We start from the raw sequence: 26,866 nt of genomic DNA, 5'->3' as shown, positions 1-26,866 counted from the left end.
GGAGACCAAGATAATGGAGGTCATTTCTGTTCTTCCCAGCTTGGAGGCTGGAGAATCTCTGGTAACTGGACTTCCCTAGACTTCAACCGAACTCTGAGACTACTGATGAGTCAATATGGCTACTTCCCATTCTTCAGAGCCTATCTGCACCCTCATCCCAACTCTCCACACACACCAGTCATCCAGGTGAGGAGTGGATTGGCAAAATATAAGGGGACCTGGCCTACCTCTAACTATCCTACTATCTATTAGAGGAAGTTTGCAGGTTGAGAGTTAGGACACATGTGCAATATAGAGAAGAGCCCTATGTTCAGGGAAAATTATTAAGGTGAGAGTCAGAGACACTCAGTGGGGGCAGGGGAAGAAAGAGCAAGGGTATAGACATATTTCAGGGCTTCCTTACTGATTATCTGAATTACATCCAGAGTCTCTTATCTAGTCTCTCTACCTCTATTATATGTACCCTCTTCATATTTACTCCTTTCATTTTTGCCAGATCAACCTTTCTAAGACAAGAAATCTTGCTTTTGTCTCTGTTTAAATACCTTCAATGGCTTGTTAGGTCAGTAGGATCTAGTCCATATGCATTAACAAAGTCTTTCAAGTACTTCTGTGACCTGGCACCTATATACTTCTCTAGCCTTATATCCTGCCACAACGCTTATTCCCTTACACTGTAAGCCAGGCTGATTCAGTGGTAGCTCCAAGAATATTCCTCAGTTCTTTGCAATGACACCACTCCCCAGTCCCCAGCACTTTGCCTGGAAAACTCTTCACATTTTTTAAAATTTTGACTTTATTATGTCTTCCAGGAAGCCTTCATAGAACCCCCTCTGTCCTCCCACTTTTCCACCCTCCTAGCACCTAACACTCTGACTTAAAGGTTGGGAGTCTCTTAAGAACAGGATTCCATCTTATTCACCTTTATTCCTCAAGGCTAAGCACAATGTCAGGCATTTAGAGGCTCACAACAGGTGTCTGATGGGTGAGTAAATAAATAAAAATATTTATGGAGCCATTAGTACTGTGGTAGGCAATATAATGCTATATATTTGGCCTCTACTCTCAAAAATTCCACACATTTTTAAGAGGAATATACAGGAAGAACTGCTAACCAGTGTGAGATATTTTACAATTCAGTGCTAAAGAGTATGGTCAGGAATTTAACTGGCTGTAGCCTTTGGCGATTAGTTAAGAACTGAAATGAGAAAGGAGAGAACATGAGCTGAGCCTTGAAGCATGGTTGATTCACATAGGTGAAGGTGAATTTAGAGGGCATTAAAGGGACTGTAGGGAAATCCTGAGCAAAAGGAAGAGTCCAGATGTATGTGACTCCTTCATGGGGTCAGTGAGGAGACTGATCTGTTCAACAAAAATTTGGGAGTAGGGCAGGGTGCAATGGGAGGTAAAAGTAAGACCGAAGATATGAGGTTGGGTCTGATTATTATTGACAAGTCAGGCAGAGATGATAAAATTTGACGTAATTGAAAAAAAAAAGAGCCAGTTTTTTCAACTATTATGAAGCCCATGTGTGGAGCTTAAGAAGAGGTCAGTTACTGCTTTGGTAATCAACCTGGATGTGTTGAAGAATCTAAATGAGAATTTTTTGAGGCCCTGAACTAAGGTGGTTGTGGAAGAGATAGAAAGCAGAAACCAAGGATGGGGATTTAGGCAACTTCATTCTATTGGTGATGGTAAATGGTAATTGTAGTAGGACTTGGTGAATAATTTAATATAAATAAAGGAGATGGAGAAATCACAAAATGAACCTGCAGTTTGATTTGGTGTGAATGGGAGAAGGTGAATAACAAGAACTTGATATTGGATGGACTCTGAGGGGAAGCCCAGGTGGAGACTGTATTACTGAGGACGACTTCAATGTCTATTGAGGTGTCTGGGGGTGGAAGGGAAACTGGAGAAAAGTAATAACTGTCAGAGAGGTGGGAGAAAGACCAGTATGGGAATGCTGCAAAAGACAAGGGAGGTGCTTGTTTCAATTTATGAAGCAATCCATATTTAAAGAAGACGAAGAAGAAACGAAGAGGAAGGGAAGGAGGAAGAGGAGGAAGAGGAGGAGGAGGAAAAGATAAGGGAGGAGTATGCTTAAGAATGGAAGGCTAATTGTTGATTCCAGAAGCTTCCAAGCTCATATAGAATAAGGAATGAGAAAACACCATTTGAAACCTTTTAGAGATAGTCTGAAAATGACTATGAGAATGGACACACATTGTATAGAATTTTGGAGGAATGTAAGGAACTTCAGGCAATGGGCATAGATGCCTTAAAAAAATTTTTTTTTTGGACATACAATGACAAAAATGACCAAATAGAAAGTTTTGGCAAGATAGGGAAAAAGTACATAGCACAAGATGGGAAAGACATATTGAAATCAGAGAAGAAAAAGGAAAGTGTGGGAACACAGATTAGCAGAATACAATCCAGACATGGCAGGGACAGAATGCTAGGCTAAGTGAGGTAAAATATCCATGTTTGGTGAAAAATTTAAGGAAGTACCAAAAACTTGGTAATTGAGATATTTTACTTTTTAAAAATCAAAATCATTATAAAAATCCAAGATGAACAAAATATCAACATTTAGTTCATTGAGGAATTTTTTTTTTTTTTGGATAAATTCATGATTTTTCAGACTGGGTCAAAATCAATTTTGGATATATTGGGGGAAAAATCTATGATTTTTTCAAAATGTATCAAAAAAGCTTTATGGATTTGTTGACAAAAATTTTTGATAAAGGAAATGGTTCCTTTTAGGACACTGTTTTGCCACATTTTTTTCTTAGCATACCCAAGCTGGTTTAAATACCTACTCTCTCTTTCCATTTCCATGTCTGGACATTCTTTCCCCATACCCCTGGGCCCTAATCCTTCCCTTTCTTCCTGCATTCACTCCTTCTCTATCCCCTCTTTAATCCCATCTCCCTAGACCATCTGCCCATCCATTGTACATGCCCCATCTCCCCACACCTGCCCTCCCCTTTCCCCATGTTCCCTGCTTCTCTCCAGTTTCTTTTGTGTCCAGATAGAACAGCCAGAGTTTGACATTCCCCTCAAGCAGGAGCAGGAACAAAAGATCTATGCCCAGGTAAGATGGTGTTGTGGACAGGGAACTAGGCTCTGGAGTCAAGAGAAAGGGACTATGACTGAAACTGCCTCTCCCCCAGATCGTAAGGGAATACCTGGCTTACCTGAATCGACTGGGAACCTTGTTGGGAGGAGACCCAGTCAAGGTGCAACAACATGCCTCCATGTCCATCTCCATAACCTCTCGGCTGTTCCAGTTCCAGCGGCAGGCACAGGGGAAGCTCTTCCAAATCGTCACTATTGCCCAGCTGCAGGTGCTTTGAGCCGGGGACTGGAGTAGGATGGATTTAAGGTTCTCTCTCCCAAACTTTACCTCCTTGTCTTCTTTCTCCTCATGTGATTTCCTCTCCAGCTTTCTCTGGCCCCATCTCTTTCCCTATGTTCTCCCTCCCCAACTCCCTCTCAAACTCTGAGAGGATGCCCTTCCTTCTCCTTCTCTCCTCTTCTCCTATCCCACTTCAGCCTTTGTGTCCCTCCTCTAAGGAAATGGCCCCTGCCATCGACTGGTTGTCCTGCTTGCAAGCAATGTTTGTACCGATGTCCTTGAGCCCCTCTCAGCCCCTCGTGGTCCATGACCTGGAGTATTTGAAAAACATGTCGCAACTGGTAGAAGAGCAGCTGTTGACGCACAGGTTTGCCCCAGGTGGGATTGGGAAGTATAAGGCATATGGAAGGATAGTCTGAGGAATCATAGGTATGCAGTGACAAAGGAGACCTTGGAGAGTACAGGATGGTAAGGGTCTGCCAGGGAGATGGGAGGTATCCAGGGAGATGTGGAGAAAGAGAAGGAGAAATGGAGGAAGCAGGTAGTATGAGAGGCTTGAGGATCAAGGGGGAGAGAAAATGCACCTGGAATGAGGTATATATTGAGTCTGTTTGGAGAAGAATGCAAGCCTGTAAAAGGCCTCTGAAATGTAGATGATGCTGGGGGGTCTGGTCACTGGAAACAGATGAGGGCATTTCTGTCTGCAGCAATTGCGGGGTGTGGGCTGGAAGAGGCTGGGAATGCTCTTGGGGAAGAAAGTTGAGGGAAAGGCCATTTCTGTGCTGTGCTGAGAGAATTCTTTGAACATTGGGGGACAGGATTTTCTAAGACCATTTCTTTTGGGATCAGAAAGGTAAGGAGAGTGGAGAACATGAGAGTGAGATTCTATGTTGGGCTTTTGACCTTCCCTGAAGCCTGTGTGGCCATCACCTGAAGACAATACCTTCCTTCCAGTGGATCAACTTCTAGAAATTCTTTTTGAGGGACGCAATCTGGCCATTCACATAGGTATAACCAGGCTTATGTAAGGATATAATCCACACCTGATAAGACAGTGTAAGGAGGGTGAGAGAGCTCAAGAACCCAGCTTTGTTGTGCCTTGGAAATATGTCTTAAGACGAGCTGAGATTTCTTGGTTTGGGAAGTAGATGCACCTGTTTTGCTTAGAGTTCAGCCTTGATCTAGCCCAGGTCCTCTCCCTGAAATTTGAGAAGTCTGCATCTTCCTTTTGTTCCTTCTTCTGGCATTCCCCAAATCCACCCCACACCAAGAAAAATTTTTCCTGATTTTTTTTACACATAAAAAGTTGCTCTCATGCATAGAATGAGTTGACAGCAGGAGTATTAAGGTGACTCGACTTATACAAGGCCTTTACTAGAGGCATCCTTGGGCTCTGGTATCTATGTGCAGGTCTCTTCTTTCCACAGGGACTTTGTGCAGAGCCACATGATCTTTGGGCTGGTGGGTACCCTTTCTCGAGCCCTGGACAGTAATTTCCAGGAGGCACACAGGGAACTGATCCAGAAGCTGCGGCAGCTGACAGAACGACCACCCATGGTGAGAAGAGAAGGGGATGTATGTTCCCAGATTGGGGGTTGAAGGGGTATCTGCCACTTTGAGGGGTAAGTGTTGGCATATCTCTCTTAGAGGGGCATGGGAATAGATGCTGTTTGGTGTCTGGACTTTCCATGGAAGCAGATGGGTTGGACATACAAAGGTTAACTTGAGAACAGAGTGACTGGGTACCAGAGACTCCAAGCATACATCTCCTGGCCACCTCTTTAGCCTTAGCTGAACATTAGAGTTTAAATAATGAAATCATCAAGGATTGCTCTTCTTTTCTTATTACTCTTAATCTATTTGGTTAGTTATCCTGAACTTTATGATTTGTGGACCTGGACCTAGAGCATATGATTCATTGAGAGGAGAGACAGGTGTGGCAAGCACTGGCCTTTCCTCTGTCTAGGTGATTCCCAGAGACTTGGTGATGCCTCTGTGTGCTCAAACATGCTTTACAAAGAGTTAATCTCTAATGTTCAGTGGGATCTGTTGGCCCACAATGTGAACCTGATTGTGCAGATCCTGATATATTTAACAACTGAGGAGAGGGTTGTATAGCAAACTCATTTAGCTCACTAGAGTCTGCCATATTATATAAGATGCAGAGAAACTCTTTTATCTAGAGCATTGAAATCTTAGGCCAGAATACATACAAATACAAATGGAAGCATCTAGTGCTTTACCTATACCAGGCCCCAACCTTAGTGAAGGCCTCAGTTTAGTCTTGAAGATCAATGACTTTTATTAATGATTTGTGGACCAGTTCTCTGCCCTTGGAAAGACTCTTTGCTTTGACACATGCAATTCCGAGAGGTGAAATGCATTCACGATTCTGAGTAGGGACTACAATATAGTTTGGCTTATTGAGAGTTTATAATGTACTGGACATTATCCTAAGCTATTTAGATATATTAACTGATTTAATCCTCAGAAAAATTTCAGGAGGTAACATTATTTATTCCCTGTTTTACAGATAGGGAAATAGAGGCACAAAATTTAGGGAAATTGCCAAAGTTATATAGATCGAAGTTAGTAGAGTTAGTATTTGAACTCCGGTGTCAGGGCCTGAGTACTTATCCACTGTGTTAAAAAGCACTTCTCCTTAGGACGTTCATTCAAGTAGGCAAGTCCCCAAGAAGGTTCTGCCCAGTCTTTGTTGATTCAGATGAAGTGGAACAGAGCCACAACTCCTACGAACACTGCACTCTTGGTTGCTAGAAAATTGCTGGCAACAAACAATTTGCTGTAAATCATGGCCTGATGTTTCTTCTTGAAGGGTGTATGAGTGCTAACATTGGGACTTACAGTTAAAGAATATAGAATGTTTACAAATGCTAAAGTCACCATCCTTCCCATAATGGTATATAATCCTCTTTTGGATTTAGAGCTATGCCAACAGATAGTTGGGTGAGGATGGAAGTCACTTTACCTTTCTGGGATAACAGTGCAAAATATGAAATGAAAAAATAAAAATAGTAATAGCTAATATACATTGACAAGTTACTATATGTTAGCACTTAGCATTCATTATTCTAGTTAATCCTTCAAGAACCACTCGGAGGTTTTAATGCCCATTTTTCAGGTGCAGAAATAGACACAGAAAGGTTAATTTTCTCAAGACAACCCAGCTTATAAGTGAAAGAACTAAAACTCCAAAACAGATTTGTATGGCTCATGAAGATTGAGAAATAAGTGGGTGGTATAGACAGGGGATTAGTAAAGGGAAAGATAAAAAATGCATTGGCTTTGTAATTCATACGGTATCTTTGCACCTACTCAACTCTGTCCTTTTTTCTTGAGAGCAGCCAAATACTATATAATGAATGGATGTTGCTGTGTTCCAATAATAATAATAATAAATAATAATAATAATAACCACCCTGTGATTTTGACAACAAATATTCTTGCCCAAGAGGGAAAGATCAGGGAACAATTGATCAGTGGGTTCTCTATGCAGGAGGCAGGATTGAAGAGATGTCAGGAGAAGGGAAGGGATTTCCTAGCAAAGAAGGGGATATATCTCTTTGGGACAGGGCATGGAGGAGGCTGACTAAAATACAGTATAATGTGAAGGTTCCTCATGGTGACTCTGGCTGGGAAGAGGTGACTACCTCATGTGGACACCTGTGCCGCCTACTGCTGGAGCATGTCCCATTTGAGACTCAGCAAGGAAGCCAGTGTACCTGGATTGGAGTGAGTGAATAGGGTAATAGAAAGGACACAAAAGAGAGGGAAAGAAGAGAACACACAGGACCTGTAAGGACTTGTGTTTTCCACTGCATGAAATGGGGAGCAATGGAGTAGTCACTTGTTCTATGTTTTAAAACAGCACTCTGGGAATAGGTTATAGGGAGTCAGAGTAGAACTGGGGAGAACTTCTAGATGAATGCAGTAATCCAAGTGAGAGGTGATGGCAGCTCTGATCAACATGGTAGAAGTAGAGAAGCTGAGAAGTGATAAAATGCAGAAGTTATTTTGAAAGTTAGCAACAGGATTTCCTGATGGATACAATGTGACAAGAATAGAATCAAAGATATTACCAACATTTTTGCCTTAATTTGATCAAAATGTTTTGTTCTGTCCAAAAGTCATTAATTATAGGTTTCTGTTCTTCTAAATGGATTCTAATTTCTAGCATCCTTATTAAAAAAATAACCGCTTGGTCTCCTTATCTGACCATTTTTTGTGGATTTATTTTGAACATATAGCCAATGAAATGACTGTTAAGCCAGGTTTTTTCTCTTCTTAAACTTGTGAAGCTGAGTTTTTGGATGAAAAAGCTTCACGTTTATGTCTGTTATGTGTGAACTTTTTATATTTAATCTCACATTCCAATTTATTCAAGTAATTTTAACTTGTGATTCAATTATTCATTATATTACCTTTCCTTTCCAACTTTGGGTCATTTGCAATTTTGTTTTAGTGTATCTTTATCTAGATTACTTTTAAGATCCTGAGGAAGGATGGACATTGGCTTGGATTATTGAAGGTCTAGCTATAGAATTATCCATTTGTTTTTGTGACAAGTATTTATTGATGTACTACAATGCACCAGACAATTCTCTAGGCACTTGGGATATATTGGTGAACAAAACAGATAAATATTCCTGCCCTCAGACACTTATGTTCTAATGGGGGAGAGAGACAATAAACTAAATAAGTAAATAAAATGTTAGGAGGTGGTGAGTGTTGTAAAGAAAAATAAAACAGGAAAGGGGGAGAGGGAGTGCTAGGTGAAAAGTGTGTTGCAGTTTTCAATATGGACATCAAGGAAGATCAGATTAACTTGGAGTCATTAATCATTGATTTTTAGCTATGGTTCAGCCAGCAGAGTGTCCACATTGGTTTTTGGTTTTACCAAAGACCTTGTTGAAATCAAGACAATGCCAACAGAGCAGGGTGTGATTTAGAATGTACAGTTCTTTCAGTATATCATTTCACCTGATCCTGAAAGAAAATCTATAATGAAGGCAGAATAGATATTATCCTCATTTTTAGAGCTGTTGTAACAGAAGCAAAGGGATTTGAATTAATAATCTGAATTGCTGAATACCCTGTGAAGTAGTAGTTTTGTGGGAGCATTCTTATTTTTCGTGGTTCAATGGTTATAGCTAATATTTTTTCTGTGCCCTAAATGTAATCCACCAAGCCTTTTGGTGTTTTATCTTGTGTTTGAGGTATTTCTTCCATCCTTCATATTTTGGAAGTCATTTTCTTTCTTTTTTTCAATCTAAATGGTATGCTATATCAATCTATGTCTCTAGGGACAGTTCACATATTAATAATCTCTAGGAGATGAATATATAACTTACTAACCTCCACCCCTGAAGGCCCTTTCTAAATTCTGGAAGTTATTTTCCTGTTCATGGATATACGACTCAGCTCTATTGTGACCAAAAGAAGCATATCAGAGTCTGCATTGGGGTGAGAGTTGGGTCACATGAGATGGGATCTATGTTCTCCAGTAACAGGCCAGGGTCTCCCATGGGCTTAGATTGTGAAGACAGGCAAGGAGCAGGTAAAGAATTCCTGGAGAAATGGACAGACATGAGCAAAGAGGGAACAAGAACAGAGAGATCAGGAAACAACTCAAGAACCAGAAGATGTGAAAATGGCAGACAGATTCATATTACCAAGTTTAAGTGGGCCCTTGGCTGATGCTGTTTGCTGCTATCCTCCCCAACCAGTCTGATGAGTGGCAATCCCAGAGCCAAACTTCCCTGGAGGCCAGTGGAAAAGAAACTGCAGGTAGCCAGCAGAGCCTCTACCTGACCTAGTCGTTAACTGTCTCAGCTTTCCTTTTAATTTGTGTGTTTCTCCAATTAGGGTGTTTTTTTTTTAACTTTCTATTGTGGTAACATATATACAACTCAAAATTTCCCATATTAACCACTTCCATGTGTACAATTTAGTGGAATTAATACATTCCCAATGTTGTTCTACCATCACCACCATCCATTACCAATTTTTTTTGTTACCCCAAACAAACTCTATACTCATTAAGCTATAACACTCCATTCCTTCCCCTGCCCCTTGGCTCTTGGTAGTCTCTAATCTACTTCTGTCTCTATGAATTTGCTTATTCTAGTTGACATCCATGTTTCCAAATTCCTATTAATACACCATAGAGAGAGTCTAAGAGTCTTCTCATAAGAGGAGATATTAACAGACCTCCGAGTGAGGGGCAAAGGACATATCAATGTGTCAACAGGTCAGGAGCAATCTCCAAAACGATAAACTTCCTAACAGGTGGGCCCAGGGGTTTCTTCTTCAAAGACTACAATACTAGCCTTCTCTTTTCTATTCCTATTGTAGTGGTAACCCCTACAACTTCTCCACCAATCTTAGGTCCAGCCCAGCTCAGGCTGAGAGTGCGTGGCAGCCTAACTACTTTCCCTAAGAGGAAACCACAGAAAGTAAATAAGTTACAGGACTGAAGTCTTGTGATTTCATCCTTTCTATCACAAATTAGCATATTAGCTGGCTTTTATACATTCCAGTCAGCTTTTCCTTATACCAGCTGCCTTAGTTCTTTCCTCAGGCCCTTTGAATATGTTTTTCAGTCCTGCCTGGGTCCTCTCTGGGTTCACTACTTGGTCAACAGTTTTGAAAGCCATCCAAGCCCACCATTGAAAACTCCCCTAGGATCTCTCTCTTCTGTTATTATTATTATTGTTGTTGTTGCTGATTGAGTCTTGCTGTTAAAAAAAAAAGCACCCCAGTTGCTACTGCCCTCACGAGTTCTTGTCTATTGTCCTCTCTGCACTGAAGTTAAAGACCTCTATCACTCCATCCTATTTACTCTTCACAGAGTTTGATTAAAGCTTTATGAATTCATATACTTCATCTTTTCTTTTGTCCTCTTCTCTTGCCAAAAAATGACATCTAAATCCCAATTTTACTCTGGTGGTTTTCTTCCATATAAGGCAAAATCCTAGAAAGAGCCCCATATTAATAATTTGGGAGATGGGTAAGTGGGAGACTGCGGAATTGCCTTCTCCAATTTCTATTTTGAGGAAAATCACGGAAGGGTGGGAAGTCATTGCTGGCATGCAGGATACTGTGTGTGGTATGTAGGGACAGGGATGGATAACAGATCTGCTAAGGGAAGAGGTTTGACTTCTAGTCCTATCCTTCCTGGAGCCTGTGGTCCTGAGGAATGATGCTTCCCACAGGCCTTGCTTTCACTTCATTCATTAATAAACATGAGTGATTTGTCCAACTAAGGCTCAAAGAACAAATCCTGGAGGAGGAGATGAGCCCCTCTTCATTGAGAAGAAATAGACTCGTGATTCCCCAAAGTGCAACCAAACCCAGAAAGTCCAGGAAAGAAAGGGCCATCTGCAGATGAAGGTCTAGAGAAGGTGGCTGGGGAAATGAATGAGAAAAGAGCCCTGGACAGGAGCCACTCATGCCTTCCTTGTCTCCATAGCCCACCTACCCTCGATGGATGAAGTGTGTGGAGGAGACAGGAACCTACTTCACACCCACCTTGGCAGCCTTGTTTGTTCATGAGGCCTTCAGCCGGAACACCCAAAGTGCTGTATGTGAGAACTCTTCCCCAGTCCACATCATTTACCCCCACCCACCCCAAATTCTATTAACCTTGCCCTTTTCAGGGTTTTCACAGTCAGAGAGCCAGGCAGGCATAGTCATTGCAGTAAGAACCAGATGGCAGAAGAGGAGAGACCCAGAAGACATGCTGTGTCCCATGGGTGTGCAGAGTCAGACTAAGGGACACACAGCCTATGCGTGTGCACTGACTTGCAGAGGTCACCACATTTCCCAGTCTTCTGTTTCTTCTACCATAAAATGAGAAAATCAGCTCTGTGTCCTCTAAGGCACCTCCCTTCCAACTCTAAAGTCTTGTTTATCTTGATTTTTTAACAATACATTAAACAAGGTGAGAATGGGGAAAGGTAATATTAAAAAGTGCACATAACTAAGTACTTGAAAGTTTTTGTGTGCTTTCCTAGTGCCTGGCCCTCTTGTGAGCATTTTGCATGAATTAATTTATTTAACTCTTATATCAAACCTGTGAGGATACTATTATTAGATGATTATTATACTAATTTTATGAAGGAGAAAATTGAGGCCCAGAGATGTTAAATAACTTGCCCAACATCACACAGCTACCAAACAGCAGATTCAGAAATTGAACTCTGCCTAACTCTAGAGCCCCATCTACTATAACATATTCATTTTCCTCTGCAAAGAAAGGATATACACAAGGTGGTTGATGACTGGGTAAAGAGTAACTACAAAGTAAAGTCATTCAACTAGTTGGGAAGCTGAGAAAAAGAGCCTGGAGAGATGGATAGATGAAATGCATGCCCTAAGAAAGAGGGTCCTAGGATAGAGCCCAAGAGAGCAGAGAAGGAGATGGCATCTCTCTTCCTCTTTTGATTTCTGAGTATTTTTTCTGGACTCAAAAATAAGGGCATTGTCTCCACCATCTGGCTCAGATCTCCCCAAGGAAAGGAACCATCTCCCCTTGCTGACCCTCAGCGGTGAGCACCTCCCTCCTTCTTTTTCTGAGTTTGGCCTCTCCATTCTTTCTTGAGATCTTTGCACTCTGGAGGTTTCTGTTCACCTAGAAAATAGTCCTTACCACCCCCTCTTTCTGAGCCCTCCCCACTTCTCTCACAGTTCCTCTAGCCCATTAGTTCCTTGGGCTGAGGCCTCTTGCTAGATTCAGGTAGCTTGGGCAGGAGCCCGGGCTGAGGCTGATTCTGTTTCTCCCTGCCTGCTTCTACCCTCATCCTCAACCCTGCTGACAAAGGCCATGGAATTGTTCTCTGCAATCAAGGATACCCTCTTCAGTCGCCTCCAAAGGCTTCCCTGGATGAATGAGGAGACCCGGAAAGAAGCCCAAGAGAGGGTAAGGTCCAAGGGAAGGGCCTGTGTGGGGTAAGTGTGGGGAGTGGTGTTGAGTAATAGAGAATCAAGTCAGAAAGGAGAGGGAGGGAACCTGGGCAGAAAAAATCATGAGAGGATAGTGGCTTCTGAGAGTCATGAGGTCATGGTGACCAGGGCACAGTGCATAAGGCAGAAGGACACACAGCCCTAAAAACAGATATAGTGCACACACATCCTGGTAGCAAGTAAGAGGGTGGGGACAAGCACAGTGAGCAGGAGAAATGCCCTCTAATAGGATTGGTGCTGCTAGGTTCCTACTCCCTTTTGTGTTTCTCCACAGTTCACCCAACTGCAGGTGAAGATGGGGGCCCCTGAATGGGCTCTGAAGCCAGAGCTGGCCAAACAGGAATACAGCGATGTGAGTTCTTCCCCTTTCCAGGCTCTTCCTTAGTCCTTACCATTTCCTCACCCCCCTGACCCACCTGAGTCCTTGATGGCCTCTGTTTTCCCCAGACTGTCCTATGTGACCCACTCCATCTCTGTGCTGATGCATGTGAAGCCTGTCTGTTCCATAAGTGATGGTGATACTGTATTATGCTCCACTGATCTGTGGATCTTTGTGTCAGGGTCTCCCTATGCACTCAATGTACCCATTAGGGCATTTCATTGTGTGTATATGCATCTATTGATATTGATGTGCATTTATATTTGTCTCTGTGCACTTGAGTCACCTCCTTCTTCCTCCCCAGATACAACTTGGACCCAGTTTCTTGCAGTCCTTCCTAAGCTGTGGCCGATCTCTGCGAGCTAGAATTGTCCGGAACTTATTGCACCCTTTCCCCCACCACCGGTATGAGAGCAAGGGATACTCAAACACCTCCATTCCAGATATATGCATCCATGATTAGTAGGAAGGGAGCCTGGGACTTAAGGCAACAAGTACAATGACAGTAGTTGAGAGGGACTGCACATGGCTGGGGGTGGGGTGGACGGTAGACAAATCATCAGGCTGGTGTTCATGTATGCTCTTCCCGCAGCTGGCATGTGTTTCCTTGGGGTGTCAATGCTTATTATTCAATATCTGACCATGTGGTGGTCATCCCTGCTGGACTCCTCCAACCCCCATTCTTCCACCCAGAGTACCCCAGGTATGGACCATTCTATATGGGTGGGCAGGTAGTTTCCAGAGAGGGTAACACTTTCCTGTGGAGGGATGGACAGATGTTATGATTGATGGGGCTTGTAATTGGAAAACTGAAGGATTCTGGGTTAAGACAAACTGTTGTCTCCGTAGAGCTGTGAACTTTGGCGCTGCTGGCAGCATCATGGCCCATGAACTGTTGCACATCTTCTACCAGTTCTGTGGGTAATGGCGGGCCATAGGGAGGTGGGCCCCAAAGAAAACCTAGTTCGGGGGAAGGCAAGGTATTTGAGGGTCTGAGTGGAGCGGTCCCAAAATCTTTGCAATGCTCCTTAGGACCATCCACTTTATGTTTCCTCTCCTACTCCCCCCATCCTCCCTCTACTACCGCCCTGCAAACCACTGCTTACTTTATACCCTTTCCCCCATTTTCAACAGTGCTCCCTGGGGGCTGCCCATCCTGTGACACTCATGCCCTCCAGAGGGTGGTGCTGTGCCTGGAGAACCACTATGCTGCCTTCCCATTGCCCAGTGGAACCTCTTTCAATAGCTCTCACACATTCCTGGAGAATGCTGCGGACATAGGGGGGTTGGCCATTGCATTGCAGGTAACTCACATTCCAAAGACTGAGATCCTTTTTTAATCAACAGATTGGAATCTCTGTCCCCAAGGTTTCCTTTCAACATCCCTCTTGTCATTCACATTTCCATTTAACAGATGGAAACTTTGGGATCCCCATCCTACCCCAAGGATCATCTTTTTCCATGATTTCTGTGGGTCCTCTGGCTAATATGCTCTCTCCTAGCTCAGACCAGATGTGTGCAGTGCAGAACTTGGGAAGAAGGACCATGAAATGTTCATGGATATCAAGGGCATCGGACTTCCAAATGGCCACAGGTCTGGAGTCTAAGGGTGACTTTTCATTCCACCCCCATATCCAGGCATATAGCAAGAGGCTCTTGTGGCACCGTGGGGAGACCACCCTACCCAAGCTGGGCCTCAGCCCCCGGCAGCTTTTTTTCCGAAGCTATGCCCAGGTAGGTAGCTGCCTCATCTCAGCACAGCTTGCTCCATACTAAAATCAAAGATTCCCTCCTCCCCTCAACTCTCCCACCCAAAAAGCCCCAAATCTCTGCCACAAACTCTTCTCCCACTGTCATCCTTTCAGATTACTACAAATTCCTCTACCAAATCTCCCCCCTGCCTCAGAAAAGAAATAAAAACTCTTCCTTCCAGATTCCACCCTGGGATGAGCCCAATATTTTCTTCTGTCATGCTCCAGAAATATAAATCCTTTAACAATGGACCACCAACAGACTGTCTGTGTACCATATACCTGTTCAGAGTACTCTCCTGTATGTGTGGTCCCAACTTGGACATAACCACCTTAAATACCTTGATAATCCCTTGACAGACACTGCCTCTAATTTCTCAACCCACTCAAAGATTCCTCACAGAGTTCTTTCAATAGAACCCACCTCTCTGTCACTCTAAACAGTATGATTACAACCCCCATCCACACCCCAGACTCCTGTCAAATTAAATGAACTACAAATGGCAAATATTCTTCCTTTCTGTGTGACCCTATGAGTTTTCTCACTCCCTGCTCTCCCTAGTCACAAGTTCTATCTTTTCTTACTGACCCTCATCATAACCGACTTTTCTCCTTACCCTTACCCTGTGTTGCTCTCTCTACCTTTTTAGGTGTTGTGTAGGGAGACAGGTTCCCAGGATTCACAGGACACTCACAGCCCTCCCACCCTTCGAGTCCATGGGCCCCTAAGCAACACCCCAGCCTTTGCAAGACATTTCCGTTGTCCACATGGTACCCTCATGAACCCCTCCATCCGCTGCCAACTCTGGTAACCTGGCTACCAAAGAGACCTAAGTACAGATGCTGCAACATCCCCCTGATCCCCTCCCTGGAATAGGGCAGTATTCGATTTCCCCTTCCATTCCAGAAATAAAAATGTGGCCCCTGAATTCTGCCTGTCTTTCAACAACTCTTTCTTGTCATGCTGTATGCCTAAATGCCAGAAAATATAAAAGGAAAAAGTGCCTAGCAGGGGTTTCACAAACAAGAAAAGGAAAAATCCAATGTTTGGTGAACTGATGGGTCTAAAGATAAGTCAGTTTTCAAAGGGCTGGGCAATTGAACACACTAGATAGAGACTGAATGGCTTTAGTTAAGTATCAGAAAACTGCCCCCAATTATTTTCAGGATTTTATTACTACTACTTTTATTGTTGCTGCTTCCTCCCCCTAATCTGCTGTCCTGAACAAAACCATGAGAGGCATGGAAGAGAAAAAGACATGGGTCTCATGTCTCTGGCCCTGGGAGATGAAGCTCAGAGGTTAGGAAGGTGATTAAGCAGTAGCAACCAGTAATTAGACCAGTTTTAGGAACTCTCTGTTGCTGCATCCTGAGATAAAGAACCAGCTGAAAAGAGGCAGGAAACTGCATGTATGTGTCCCTCGGGGGTGGTGACCTGGAGCCCAGTGGGGAAGCAGGGTCAGTAAGCTATCAAGAAGCGGAGGTAGATATCCAGGTCCTCATCCAGGAACCAGACAATGACCTCATCTACAATGTCCCTCATAAAAAAACCATGATGCTTGCCAGATTAAAGCAGAAGGCTAGGTCAAAAATATGGTCATGGACAGCTGCTGCCTCTGATGTCTGGTCCTCCTCTTGCTGTGCCATGTCCAACATCTGCCACATTTCCCCCACTGATGCGGCCATAAAATGCTCTTCTAATTGCTCTTGATCCTGGTCTGAAACAGGGGAGAGAGAAGGAACTGAAAGCGATGATCTTGAACTGCCCCTACTCTGTCCTTGCCCTGAACCAGAGAGGGGAAGAAGTTAGAGATTGTGGTAGAAAATTTGGGCTTGGGGCTTTGACCCAATTACCTATATCCTTGGCCTTGACCAAGGTGATGCTCCTTCTAGAGATGTCCTTTGATCGGAGTTCAACCACAGTCCCAACTTAAGTACATATACACCCCCAATTTCTAACTCTAACCACCCTTTTCCAATGTATTATACCATTTAGGAGGTGAAGGAACACCTTAAAATATGATGAAAATTGTGTGCCCTCTTCCCAGACATATGTATCTTTGGCCATACAAATTAAGGTTCTTTGCAATTTTAACTTGTCCGTGGTATGCTCCTGAAACCACAGCTAACAACCCCTCCACTAGTCTCTTTACATGACATTCTAAGTACAGTAACAGAGGACTGTGGTTATCTCCCATAATACAAATCTATCTCAGATCTTACCCTAGACTCATACATAGCTTCAGGCCTGACCCCAAGCAGTTTTGATCCCTAGACTTCAAATTTTGCTCCCCTCTTTTCTACCTACCTGTGGAGGGTGTTTTGTCTTTTGGGCTTTGGTCCTCGATGTCTGAGGCCCCCTTCTGAGACTTCACCCCCTTCACCCGCAGCAGCAGCAGGATGGTGGCCAGGAGTACGGCCCTGCAGAGCTGGGAGCTCAGGGAAGTCATGAGCCTGCCCATCAACTGCCTTTGGCCTTCCCTGCCTCCCCAAGGGCCAGAAGCCTCTCCCCACCCCTTTCCCTGTCCCTGCCCTTACCCCTTCCCAGCACCGTTTTCTTCCCTTCCCTTCCATAGGACCTCTGACTTCATGAGCTCTGTGACATCACAGCCATGGGCCTGATCCTCATTCCACCTCACAAGAGAGTTCCATTGCCAGGCAAGAGAGTGGAGAGCAGCTAGCAGGGGATGACAGAGGCTTCCAGGATGACCATAGTGGGTCATTCTTTGGATAGCAAGAAAAATGGCTGAAGAGTTTACAAAGTCCTTTCATATTCATTATATCATTAGATCCCTGTAGCAACCAGGACTCCAGAGGAATAAAGTTATCATACTCATTATATAGATGAGGACTGAGGTTCACAAAACAAATGAATCTACCACTCAAAGTCACACAGACGATAGGGAGCAGAGCAAGACTCTTGTATCAATTTGATCTTTTGGTTCAAAATATAACATTCTTCCCACTATCCCATGCAGCCTGCAGCCTTTCTCCAAGGGGAGCAGCTTCATATGAAGAGGCCCAGACTAGATGTAGAAAAGGGGAGCCTCAAACCCTGGGCATGTGCATACTACTTTATATGAAACTCGAGTCAGTCAAAACAGAGAGGGAAGGGGCTTAGGTGGCAAGTGGGAAAAGGTTACATGTTGTCTGTGTCTGAGTGTGTTTGTGTGTATTAGAGCAAGAGTGAAAGCGAGACAGAGAGAGGAGTGAGTTTGTAGAAGCAAGGAAAGAGAGCAGGGAGCCCTGCATCCACAGAGAAACAAGTCTCTCATTCTAGCCTCATATCCCTTTGGCTCTCCCCATTCCTAGCTTTTGCCCTATTGTATTCCCAGGATGAAACAATCACTTGTGTTATTTTACATCCTATTCTTACATGCAAAGATAAAGTTATAGGATCATTTTCCAAGCCCCTTCTTTGGTGGAAGGACTTCAGATCTGCACATAAGAGCCAGAGGGGAAGAGAAGCAATGACCCCAAATAGCAGATTTTGGGAACACCTGCCTCAATACCCCACTGCCCATCCTATTTATGAACCTAGTGAGCCACACCCTGTTGGCAGTAATGGACTGTGGCTAATTACCATCTGCTTCCAGGAGTAGAAATGGTATTGGGAGGGGGGTGTGGTTCGGGAGAGACAGGATGAAGACTTGCCCTGGAAAACCAGAAACAGATACAAGCTATGTATCCAAGTACTGGATGGAGGATCTTTATTCACACCTGAACTTCCTTATCCAGCTCACAGCACTCCTGCTTATCCATGCATTTCAAAAATGAATGAACCACACAAATGCAGGGGCCAGGGCATGTAGAGAAACACATTCTCCTTCTGATAGAGGGAATTGCACAAATGGGGAAGTCCATGTGAAGATTCCTTCACACCCAGATTATACATGTTAGCAAATGAAGATATGCTCACCTAGCAGCCCTCTCACACACAGGAGACACCATATCCTAGATACTTTTTGGTGGTCTAAGTGAGCACAGGAGGTCACTTGACCCTGCTGACCCCTATCTTGCCTCATTGACGTGCAGGCCCGGGGAATTATGCTTGGTGGAAAAATAACTTAATCTCCTCCTGGCTATTTTCGGGGAGGGGCCTCCTGGTTCCCTGGCATAAAAAGAAGGCAACTCCAGTAATTGTGGGTAGCAATGGGAAAGGTTATAGGAGGTGGGGGTTTCTGTCAGAGGCAGGTGGGAGTGGAAAGAACTGGGTTGTACCAACCATCATTACTTCCATTTCCTTACCACCCCCTGCCCAACTCTAAATGTTGAAAGACATGAATTCGTGCAGGGAAGCAGGTACCCCATTAGGTTTTTTTCCTTAGTTTTAGGGCAGTGAAACTGTTCTGTGTGACACTGTAATGATGGATACATGGCATTAGACATTTGTCACAGCCTAAAAACTGTACAGCACAAAGTATAAGCCATAATGTAAACAACAGACTTTGGTTAGTCACTTTGCTTCAATATTTGTTCAATTGTTAACAAATGTACCACACTAATGTGAGATGTTAATAAAGGGGAAACTATGTGTGTGTGTGGTGGGGGGGAGAGGGTGTGTGGGAACTTTCTGTACTTTCTGTGTAATTTTCCTATAAATCTAAAATTTCCCTAACAATAAAAAAATTGGATTTTAAAAAATTTAAAAATATTTCTTAGGAAAAACGTATAAAAATATAGAAATCCAAGAAAACAGAAACTGATGATAATTCCACATCCAATGATAATTATCTTAATGTATCGAAGCAAAGAATTCCATTCCTTTACCTATGTGATAAAGGTATGTGAATGTGGGAGTATATTTTCTAAAAATTGAAAGACAAGTCATATGATCTCTCCTCCTTATCACATCAGAACAAGAAATCTGGCTATTTTGTGGAAAAGAGGTTCTGGGAACTGACTTTGTATTTGAGATGCCCCCAGCCCAGTTCTCCTCTGGGCACCTAGGAAGATTTACTGATGCAAACTATACTTTCAGGTGTCAGTATAAGACAGGGGAAGCTGCAACCTGAGGGAGAAAGATTGTAGATGTCCCTTGTTAAAGAAGCTGAGAGAGGCCTGGAAGAATGAGAGGGGTCAAAAGTAGAATTAATATCAAAATACATAATTCATAAAGGTGAAAGAGTGGCAAAGAGGAAAGTCAGAGGAGAAAAGAGGAGAAGACTCCCATGAAAATTAAGATACAGCTTTCAAATATCTGGTCTGCCAGCTGGGAAAAGTTGTTCCCACCTAGGCTCCTTGTACAGACATCAGCAAATAGAGAAGAAAAGGATGGCAAAGATGGTAAATGAGAGGGTCAAGAAGCAGGGTTGGTGGCCCCAGTATCAGGCCCTCTTTTTCTCCTCCAGGACCCATCAACAATGCCCTTGGTGGCCAGCCTCCAAGCACCTGCTCTGTGCGGCTCTGACCAGCCAGCCTCCACCATAACCAGCCCCTCCCTACACCAACCCACTCAATGATTAGCTTTATGGGTTGCATGTTTCCTTGCAGGTGCTCCTTTCCTCTGCCTGCTCCTGCTTATCAGAGCATCTACAACCTCCACCTCAAACTTATCGCTCCCTCCATCTCCTTAGACTGGAAGTCCTAGAGTTTCAGGGGTCATTAGCACCACACAGTGCCCCAACCCCCAGCAAGGAAGCAGAAAAATGTGGCACATAACAACTCCCTGCCCCTTCCCAACCAGTATCTCCCCTTCTCCCTGGGTGAATTTATGAGCTCTCCTTACTTCTTCTCTTTCTTATTTATTTTCCTTTGTATTCTTGCATTCTTTAAAGGTTACTTTGTCCACCTTTCAATCCCTAGAGTAGAGATCTCTTTCTTACAAAAAAAAGGGATAAGGCCGCTGCTCTTGTAGACTGCCAAGGGAGAGTGCCCCATTGAATCCCCACTCAAGTCTCTCACATCCTTAAAGTCAGATGTTTCCCAAGAAGCAATAAGAAGTATTTGGAGCGAAGATTCCAGACCTCAAAACCTGTTCCAGTTTTGCCACTACCTAGTCTTGTGCCTTTGGACAGTCACTCTTCCTTCTTTGTTTCTGTCTTTTCATTTGATAAATGAAACACTTATTCTAGTCCCATTTTACTCATAGTTGTACTGACTGACTACAAGTAAGCAATAATTCTATATCTCTTTATAAAAAATCATGCTAAATACAAGCTATCTAATAAGAAAAATACCACTGTCTTATCTTTACCCATTTCTCCTGCTGTCTCACTCTTGGAAGGAACCTCAAGTTGTAAATAAGATTTCTTTGTCTTTCACTTCTGCTCAGCTCCTGCTGTTTGACCTCTGGTGAAACACTGGGTTCTCTCAGGTCTCCTCTGACCTTTTTCTCCAGGAATGCAGAGGTAGGCTTAGCTGTGAGTTCCAGGAAGCTAGGAGGGGAAGAGAAATCATTGCTGGAGTTCTCACAGAGAGGAGGTGGCCTAGAAAGGGGAGGCCAGAGGCTCTCCATTGAGGTGGTGACTCAGGAGTTTGCAGGAGCTGATGATAAAGATAAAAAGAAAATTGAGGCAAACAGAAGTTCCAGGAAGGAGCCCCTGAAGTCTTTCGAGTCCATCTTTGGAAGGAAAATCTGCAGTTGTTGAATTCTTGTGCTAAGGCACTTCTTTGAGAATGTAGCCATTGCCTTAATTTTACCAATTAGAAGACTGAGGTACAAAAGTGTTAGTTAACTCATTTATTTGTAAGAGGTCAGAGCCAGGATTTAAACCAGAATCTCTCTGGTTCTCAGGTTTGAAGTCTTAATTTCCCACAATCCAGCAACCCAGAAACTGTACACCTTTTTGGTGGGACCCATCTTCCAGGCTCTATCTTTGCTCTCCCTCTAAATTCCTCTGTCCCAACCCCCAGCCTCTTTCAGTCTTAGCCACCCAGCCCATTGCCAGGAATGAAGTTTCTTTTCTTCCCTCCCAGTTCAGGGGCTGGACTGTGTGACCTAGAGGCTTGTTCTATACAGAGCTCCTCCCATCTCCAGGTAAAGCACATCTCTCCCTGCAGGGCCACCAGTCTCTTCACTGCACTCACACAAACACAGACACACATACCACAACCAGAAAGTCCACACTGCACACAGGAGCCACATGGGAGATACGGTCACTCAGCGCCCCAACCCCAAACAGATCCTGCCTTCTCCTCCATGTCTGCTTTGTGCTAGACCTTCTCCTTTTATCACTTTCCTATAGCTTTGTTGTGCCTGAAAGGAGAGACATGGGGGCTCCTCAACCCAAGGAAAAAGGACCTTGGCTACATCTCCAGAGACTTCTGACTTCCTGGCTTGGCAGAGAACAAGACTGGGACCATCATATAGAAAAGGCTTATATGCTGCAACAGAAAAGGTAGGCTTCCCCAATTCCACCTGCCCTGCCATGACTTTCACTGAGCCTCAAACCTTGTCAAACCCTCCTGGGTCTATCTCCTGATGGGCTTCTAGAATTCTGGGTCACTCACTTGGAAATGCCCTGCCTTCTCAGCCCACCCACTACAAAGTCCAGACTGCCTCTTTCCAGTGGTGATAGGGGATGAGTATTGGGGCCTCACAGGGAGACCTTAAGTATACGTCTACAGGAAGTGGGCAGAATGACAGGCAGGGCTCTACCTTGTCTGCCCTTTGGATCAGGGGTCAGGGAAACTGAAAGGACCATCTAAAGGAACAAGAATCTGTGGGTTGAATTGCCAGACAAGAACAGCCTACTGGGGAGTGGTTTCTGAGGAAGAGATGGTATAGAAATGTGAGGACCTGTGGGTTTTTAAATGGCTCTTCTGGTAACTTGTTGGTTGAATGAAAACATGAGGAATTACCATTAGTGTGAAGAGTTGATTGTGTGGGAAAGGGGAAGGACCTGTTTGTTCTGTGAAACATTTGGAGCTACCCAGGTGACAGGGAAATCCAGCTGATATTGGAGAGTACTTAATTCAGTTCATATAACTTCAGTTGAGTACTGTGAACACAATGGTAGGCTGGGTCCTGAGGTAGTGGGGCTTGTGTTTCTGGGGTGTTTTCAGTTTTCCTTGGGCAATATACTTTGGGATAGATCATTTCAAAGCTAGCCCTGAGCTTCAGACCCTGGACAATCAGCAGATTCTGCTTCTAGGTGTTTGGTAAACTTGTCTCACACCAGAAAACTGCTTGGAGGGATGGGATGAGTAGACATTAAGCCAACTTCGAGTTCCTCTAGTATTGACTTCGAGGGCATGCAATCTTTGCAGCGACACAGAGCCCCCACTTCAGAAGAGCCCTCACCTTGGTTTAAAGACCTGAAACCACCATCTTTAAATGATTAATAATTCCTGCATTTTCATTTTGCATTGTCCCTCCCAAATTATGTAGCTAGCCTTGGGCACAACTTGAGACCCATGTTTACTCACCACCCCCATCCAACGTGGAAATTTTGACCCCCATGAGGTGAACTAGAGGAGTCCCTAAAGGCTGGGTATCTGACCTCCTCTGCAGAGGGGCAGTAAGAGTAGAGGGCTGAAGCCATCGGGCTTTGCGCAGTATCTTAGGACAGGGTAGTGGGCTCTAGAATCCTAGCTCTGGCTGTCCTGACTGGGGAGGGACTGAATGTACTATTCAGATTGAGGGTCTCTTGAGAGAGGGCCGGAGATGGTCTCTTCACTTTGTTAATCCCACCTAAGAGCACTTTCCTAAAGGAGAGACTGCAGAATCCCTGTTTATATGAAAATACTTCTTCCCCTGGCTCGTGTATCTATTGGAAGAGAGGACTTTGGGAACCACTCATCAGTCAATTTATCTGTCTTTTCTATTCTCCCTCATGATGCTCAACCTGCTAGACCCTGAGTTTGTCTTTGGAACCAACTAGTGCCCTGCAGTATTGATTTCTGCTTTTAAAATTTTTTCCCCTGTTTATTTCAAACCCAGGCAGGGCTAGAAACAAAGATGAACCAGTAGAGGTTCTGTATGTAGGGCGAGTATCTCAAAATGGCAGCTGTAGGCTCTGAGTTGTGCAAATGTTCAGAGACTCTCAATAGGTCCACTCTCTCATTCTAACCAGTTGTTAGTGCCCTTGAATCTAAGGGTAAAAATAGAAAGAGTAGACCCCCCACCCTGAGAGATGGCTGTTGAAATAGCAGGAAGAGGTCAGAACTTACAAATTCTAAAAACTTCCTAAAATCTATTAATTGGTGCTTTCTTTCCTTTCTGCCTTCAAGGTCTGGGCCCTCAAACTCCCTTTGACTAAAGAGAGCAAGTTCAGCAGGCCTGGGGCGGGGGTAAAAACCCAGAATAGAAATTATCTTCCCCACATGCTTAATCTTCTCATGTCCCTAAAACATTTACTCAGCCAGTCCTGTAGACCTTGTTCTCCTCTCTGGAACACCATACCACATGTACCCCAGGCTCCCTACTTTGGCACTGTACCCTATCTATTATGTCTCCCCATAAAGTTGAACTACAAGCCCTGCCCCACCAAGGGAAAGTCTCACCATTTCTCCCTGAGGAAAATTAGTGTGATATAAGTGCATGGGGAATCTCTGAGGTGAGGCTATTTCTTGTCCAAAGTGTAACACTCTATAAGTTCATTAAACAACTCTTTCCAGTTTGTCATTGTACACTCAGTATTATTGTGCTTGTATTAAGCAGAGAATTTCTGATTCTATCTTTGGTCTTAGGGCTCTATGTGATCCTCTATCTGACCTGACTCTGTTCATCTTTCACCAGCATTCAGGAGATTCCACTGTTTCAGGCAGCCAAAGAAAATGACCTTCATGTTCTTAAGAAACTTCTGCTGGAACAAACCTGCGACCTTAGACAAAGAGGTGGGAATCAGATTTTAAGGAGATGGAAATTGGGGCCAAAGCATCTGATCCTCTGCCCTAGGACTGAATGTTTTCTCAAAGGGAACTTGAAGGGTATGTCTGTAGCCTGGAGCCCCTTACTGATAAGGATTCTGGATAGTGTTTGACATACCTGCTCTACTCTATTCCAGGAGCACTTGGGGAAACAGCACTGCACATAGCTGCTCTCTATGACAATCTTGAAGCAGCCATGGTGATGATGGAGGCTGTCCCAGAGCTAGTCAAGGAATCCACATTGTGTGAACCATTTGTAGGTGAGAAGGCTGGAAAACAATTCAAGGTGGAAGGGTCTGACATCATCTCTTAAAATGAGTCTCTGAAGGTTGGGTTTGGGAAAGAGTGATGAAGGGATCAAGAGGAATGTCTCCCTTGAATTCCATGAAGTCACTTTAGCATGAGTGAATTCCTTTAGCCACTTATCATTTCCTTTCAGCTCTTTTCAAGGTCCCTGAAGGACACAACTCTACTTCTTTCTTTCACAAAAGCAGAGTGGTTATGTGTATGGCATACTCTCAATCCCCCAATAGAGAAGGAGTAGGGAAAATGAGGTGGGTAACCTAAAGGACTAATTGGTCTCAGGCCCAAGCCACTCTGGTGAGACATGGGAGGTGGTTTATGCAAGGAACTGGCAGGGACCTGCAAAGGGTGGGGGATGTCCTGTCCCTGAGAGGACCCAGGGATATAGCCCATGATTGACAGCTCTCTGTGGCCCAGGTCAGACAGCACTGCACATAGCTGTTATGAACCAAAATGTGAACTTGGTGAGAGCCCTGCTTGCCCACGGAGCCAGTGTCTCTGCAAGAGCTACAGGAATGGCCTTCCGTCGCAGCCCCAGAAACCTCATCTACTTTGGTGAGAGTCAGGGTCAGGTTGGGAGGAAGGCAGTCATAGGAGGGGGTAAGGTAAAGCAGAAAAGAGCAAAGGAAGGCTGGGGTATGGACTGAGGGAGGAAAGTCCTGCCCTCAGCTTTATCTGCTTGGGAACTGGGAAGGATCACCCCCTTCTTAGTGCTTAAGGCTAGAGACCAATTTCCATAACTCTCGATACCACCCCTTCCTTTGGATCTGTTCAGCAAATGTCCCCTCAGCCCAGAGCTAAAATGAAGGAGGAGGCAGCCATGTGGGGGAGAATGCCATTCATCCTGCTCTCTCATGCCATGGGTCTTTCTGCATCCCAGGGGAGCATCCTTTGTCCTTTGCTGCCTGTGTGGGCAATGAGGAGATAGTGCGGCTGCTCATTGAACATGGAGCTGATATCCGAGCCCAGGATGCACTGGGTAAGAGCCGAGGAAAGTGGAGGGAGGTGGGATTCTGGAGAACTGTGAGGAGTGGAGCTGGGGTATCCCTCATGTGGACCGCAGGGTGGAAGTGGGAAAGATAGGGGCCTTTGGACCCATGGCCTCATGACAACACATGTCTGCCCCCAGGAAACACAGTGTTGCACATCCTCGTCCTGCAGCTCAACAAGACCTTTGCCTGTCAGATGTACAACCTGCTGCTGTCCTTTGATAGACACAGGGACCACCCGAAGTCACTAGATCTCGTGCCCAATCACAAGGGTCTCACCCCCTTCAAGCTGGCGGGAGTGGAGGGCAACACTGTGGTGAGACAATTCTCTGATTAAAGTGCTATTCTAACAACCCTACTCCTTAAATTCATGATGGTCCATTTACCAGATTGGTAAAATCCTCATTCTCAGGAATCCCCATCTCAGGACGTTTTGTGAGGATTTAGGAGGCTTACTTTATAATATCTGCTGTGGGTAATTCCAAAGTTCTGCTCCCTTTATCTGCCCTCTCCTTTAAGAACTTTATAGAGTTTGTGGGAAAGACAGATAAAAAAAGGTCTGTGTAAGCAGAGATTTGCCATATCCCCACTGTCTGTGGACCCCAAGGAGTGAGTAACACCCCTCTTTCAATGATATTGTTTCTGTAGACTAGTTTCTCATACCCTGACCCTGTGTTCTTTCAGATGTTTCAACACCTGATACAGAAGCGGAGGCACATCCAGTGGACATACGGCCCACTGACCTCCACTCTCTATGACCTCACAGAGATCGACTCCTGGGGAGAGGAGCTGCCATTTCTAGAACTTGTGGTCTCCTCTAAGAAGAGGGAGGTATGGATGTCAAGAAGGATTGGCTTCAGGGCTGATATTGTCATGTGAGGGAATTTAGTGCTCATGGAGAGCCTCTCCATATGCTAAAATTTATGATCCAGGGACTCCACAGTAATTGATGGATATGGGCAGTTACCGGGGACTTTTGGTAGAAAAGTCCAAGCAATAGGCCTTGTTATCACAATCTCTTTCCTGATTTCACTCTTACTTTGCCTACCTTTCTTATACTAAGATTTCAGATGAGAAACACTATCATTCATTCATTCTGCATTTTGAAAACCTGATGAGTCCCAGGCACTGTAAAAGGAATTGGGATTATAGAAATAAATTAATAAACTCAGCTTCCTCAATTTCCAATCCCAATCCTCAAGAATTGTTACAGAGTAAAAAAATATACCATATTAGGGACATATATAGTATTACTCAAAGTTGCAGGAAATTGAGAGGAGAT

General features: G+C 44.2%; 1 protein-coding gene across 8 annotated transcripts in view; it reads left to right on the top strand.

Moving 5' to 3' along the window:
- TRPV5 (transient receptor potential cation channel subfamily V member 5) overlaps positions 1-26,866 on the top strand; it is a 67,714-nt gene that overhangs the window by 3,723 nt on the left and 37,125 nt on the right. For 2 of the 8 annotated variants that reach the window (XM_058297502.2, XM_071215318.1), the window contains exons 1-8: positions 14,042-14,462; positions 21,667-21,819; positions 24,162-24,352; positions 24,430-24,552; positions 25,013-25,150; positions 25,476-25,574; positions 25,725-25,900; positions 26,269-26,415. In XM_058297502.2, the coding sequence (XP_058153485.2) occupies positions 14,455-14,462; positions 21,667-21,819; positions 24,162-24,352; positions 24,430-24,552; positions 25,013-25,150; positions 25,476-25,574; positions 25,725-25,900; positions 26,269-26,415 (1,035 nt within the window). In that variant the 5' untranslated portion in view covers positions 14,042-14,454. The other 6 variants (XM_058297497.2, XM_071215319.1, XM_071215320.1 and 3 more) reach the window with 5 other exon arrangements.

This window comes from Dasypus novemcinctus, chromosome 5 (genome assembly GCF_030445035.2).
Source record: "Dasypus novemcinctus isolate mDasNov1 chromosome 5, mDasNov1.1.hap2, whole genome shotgun sequence".
Lineage (NCBI taxonomy): Eukaryota > Metazoa > Chordata > Mammalia > Cingulata > Dasypodidae > Dasypus > Dasypus novemcinctus.
This window is presented reverse-complemented; position numbering and strand designations above follow the sequence as displayed.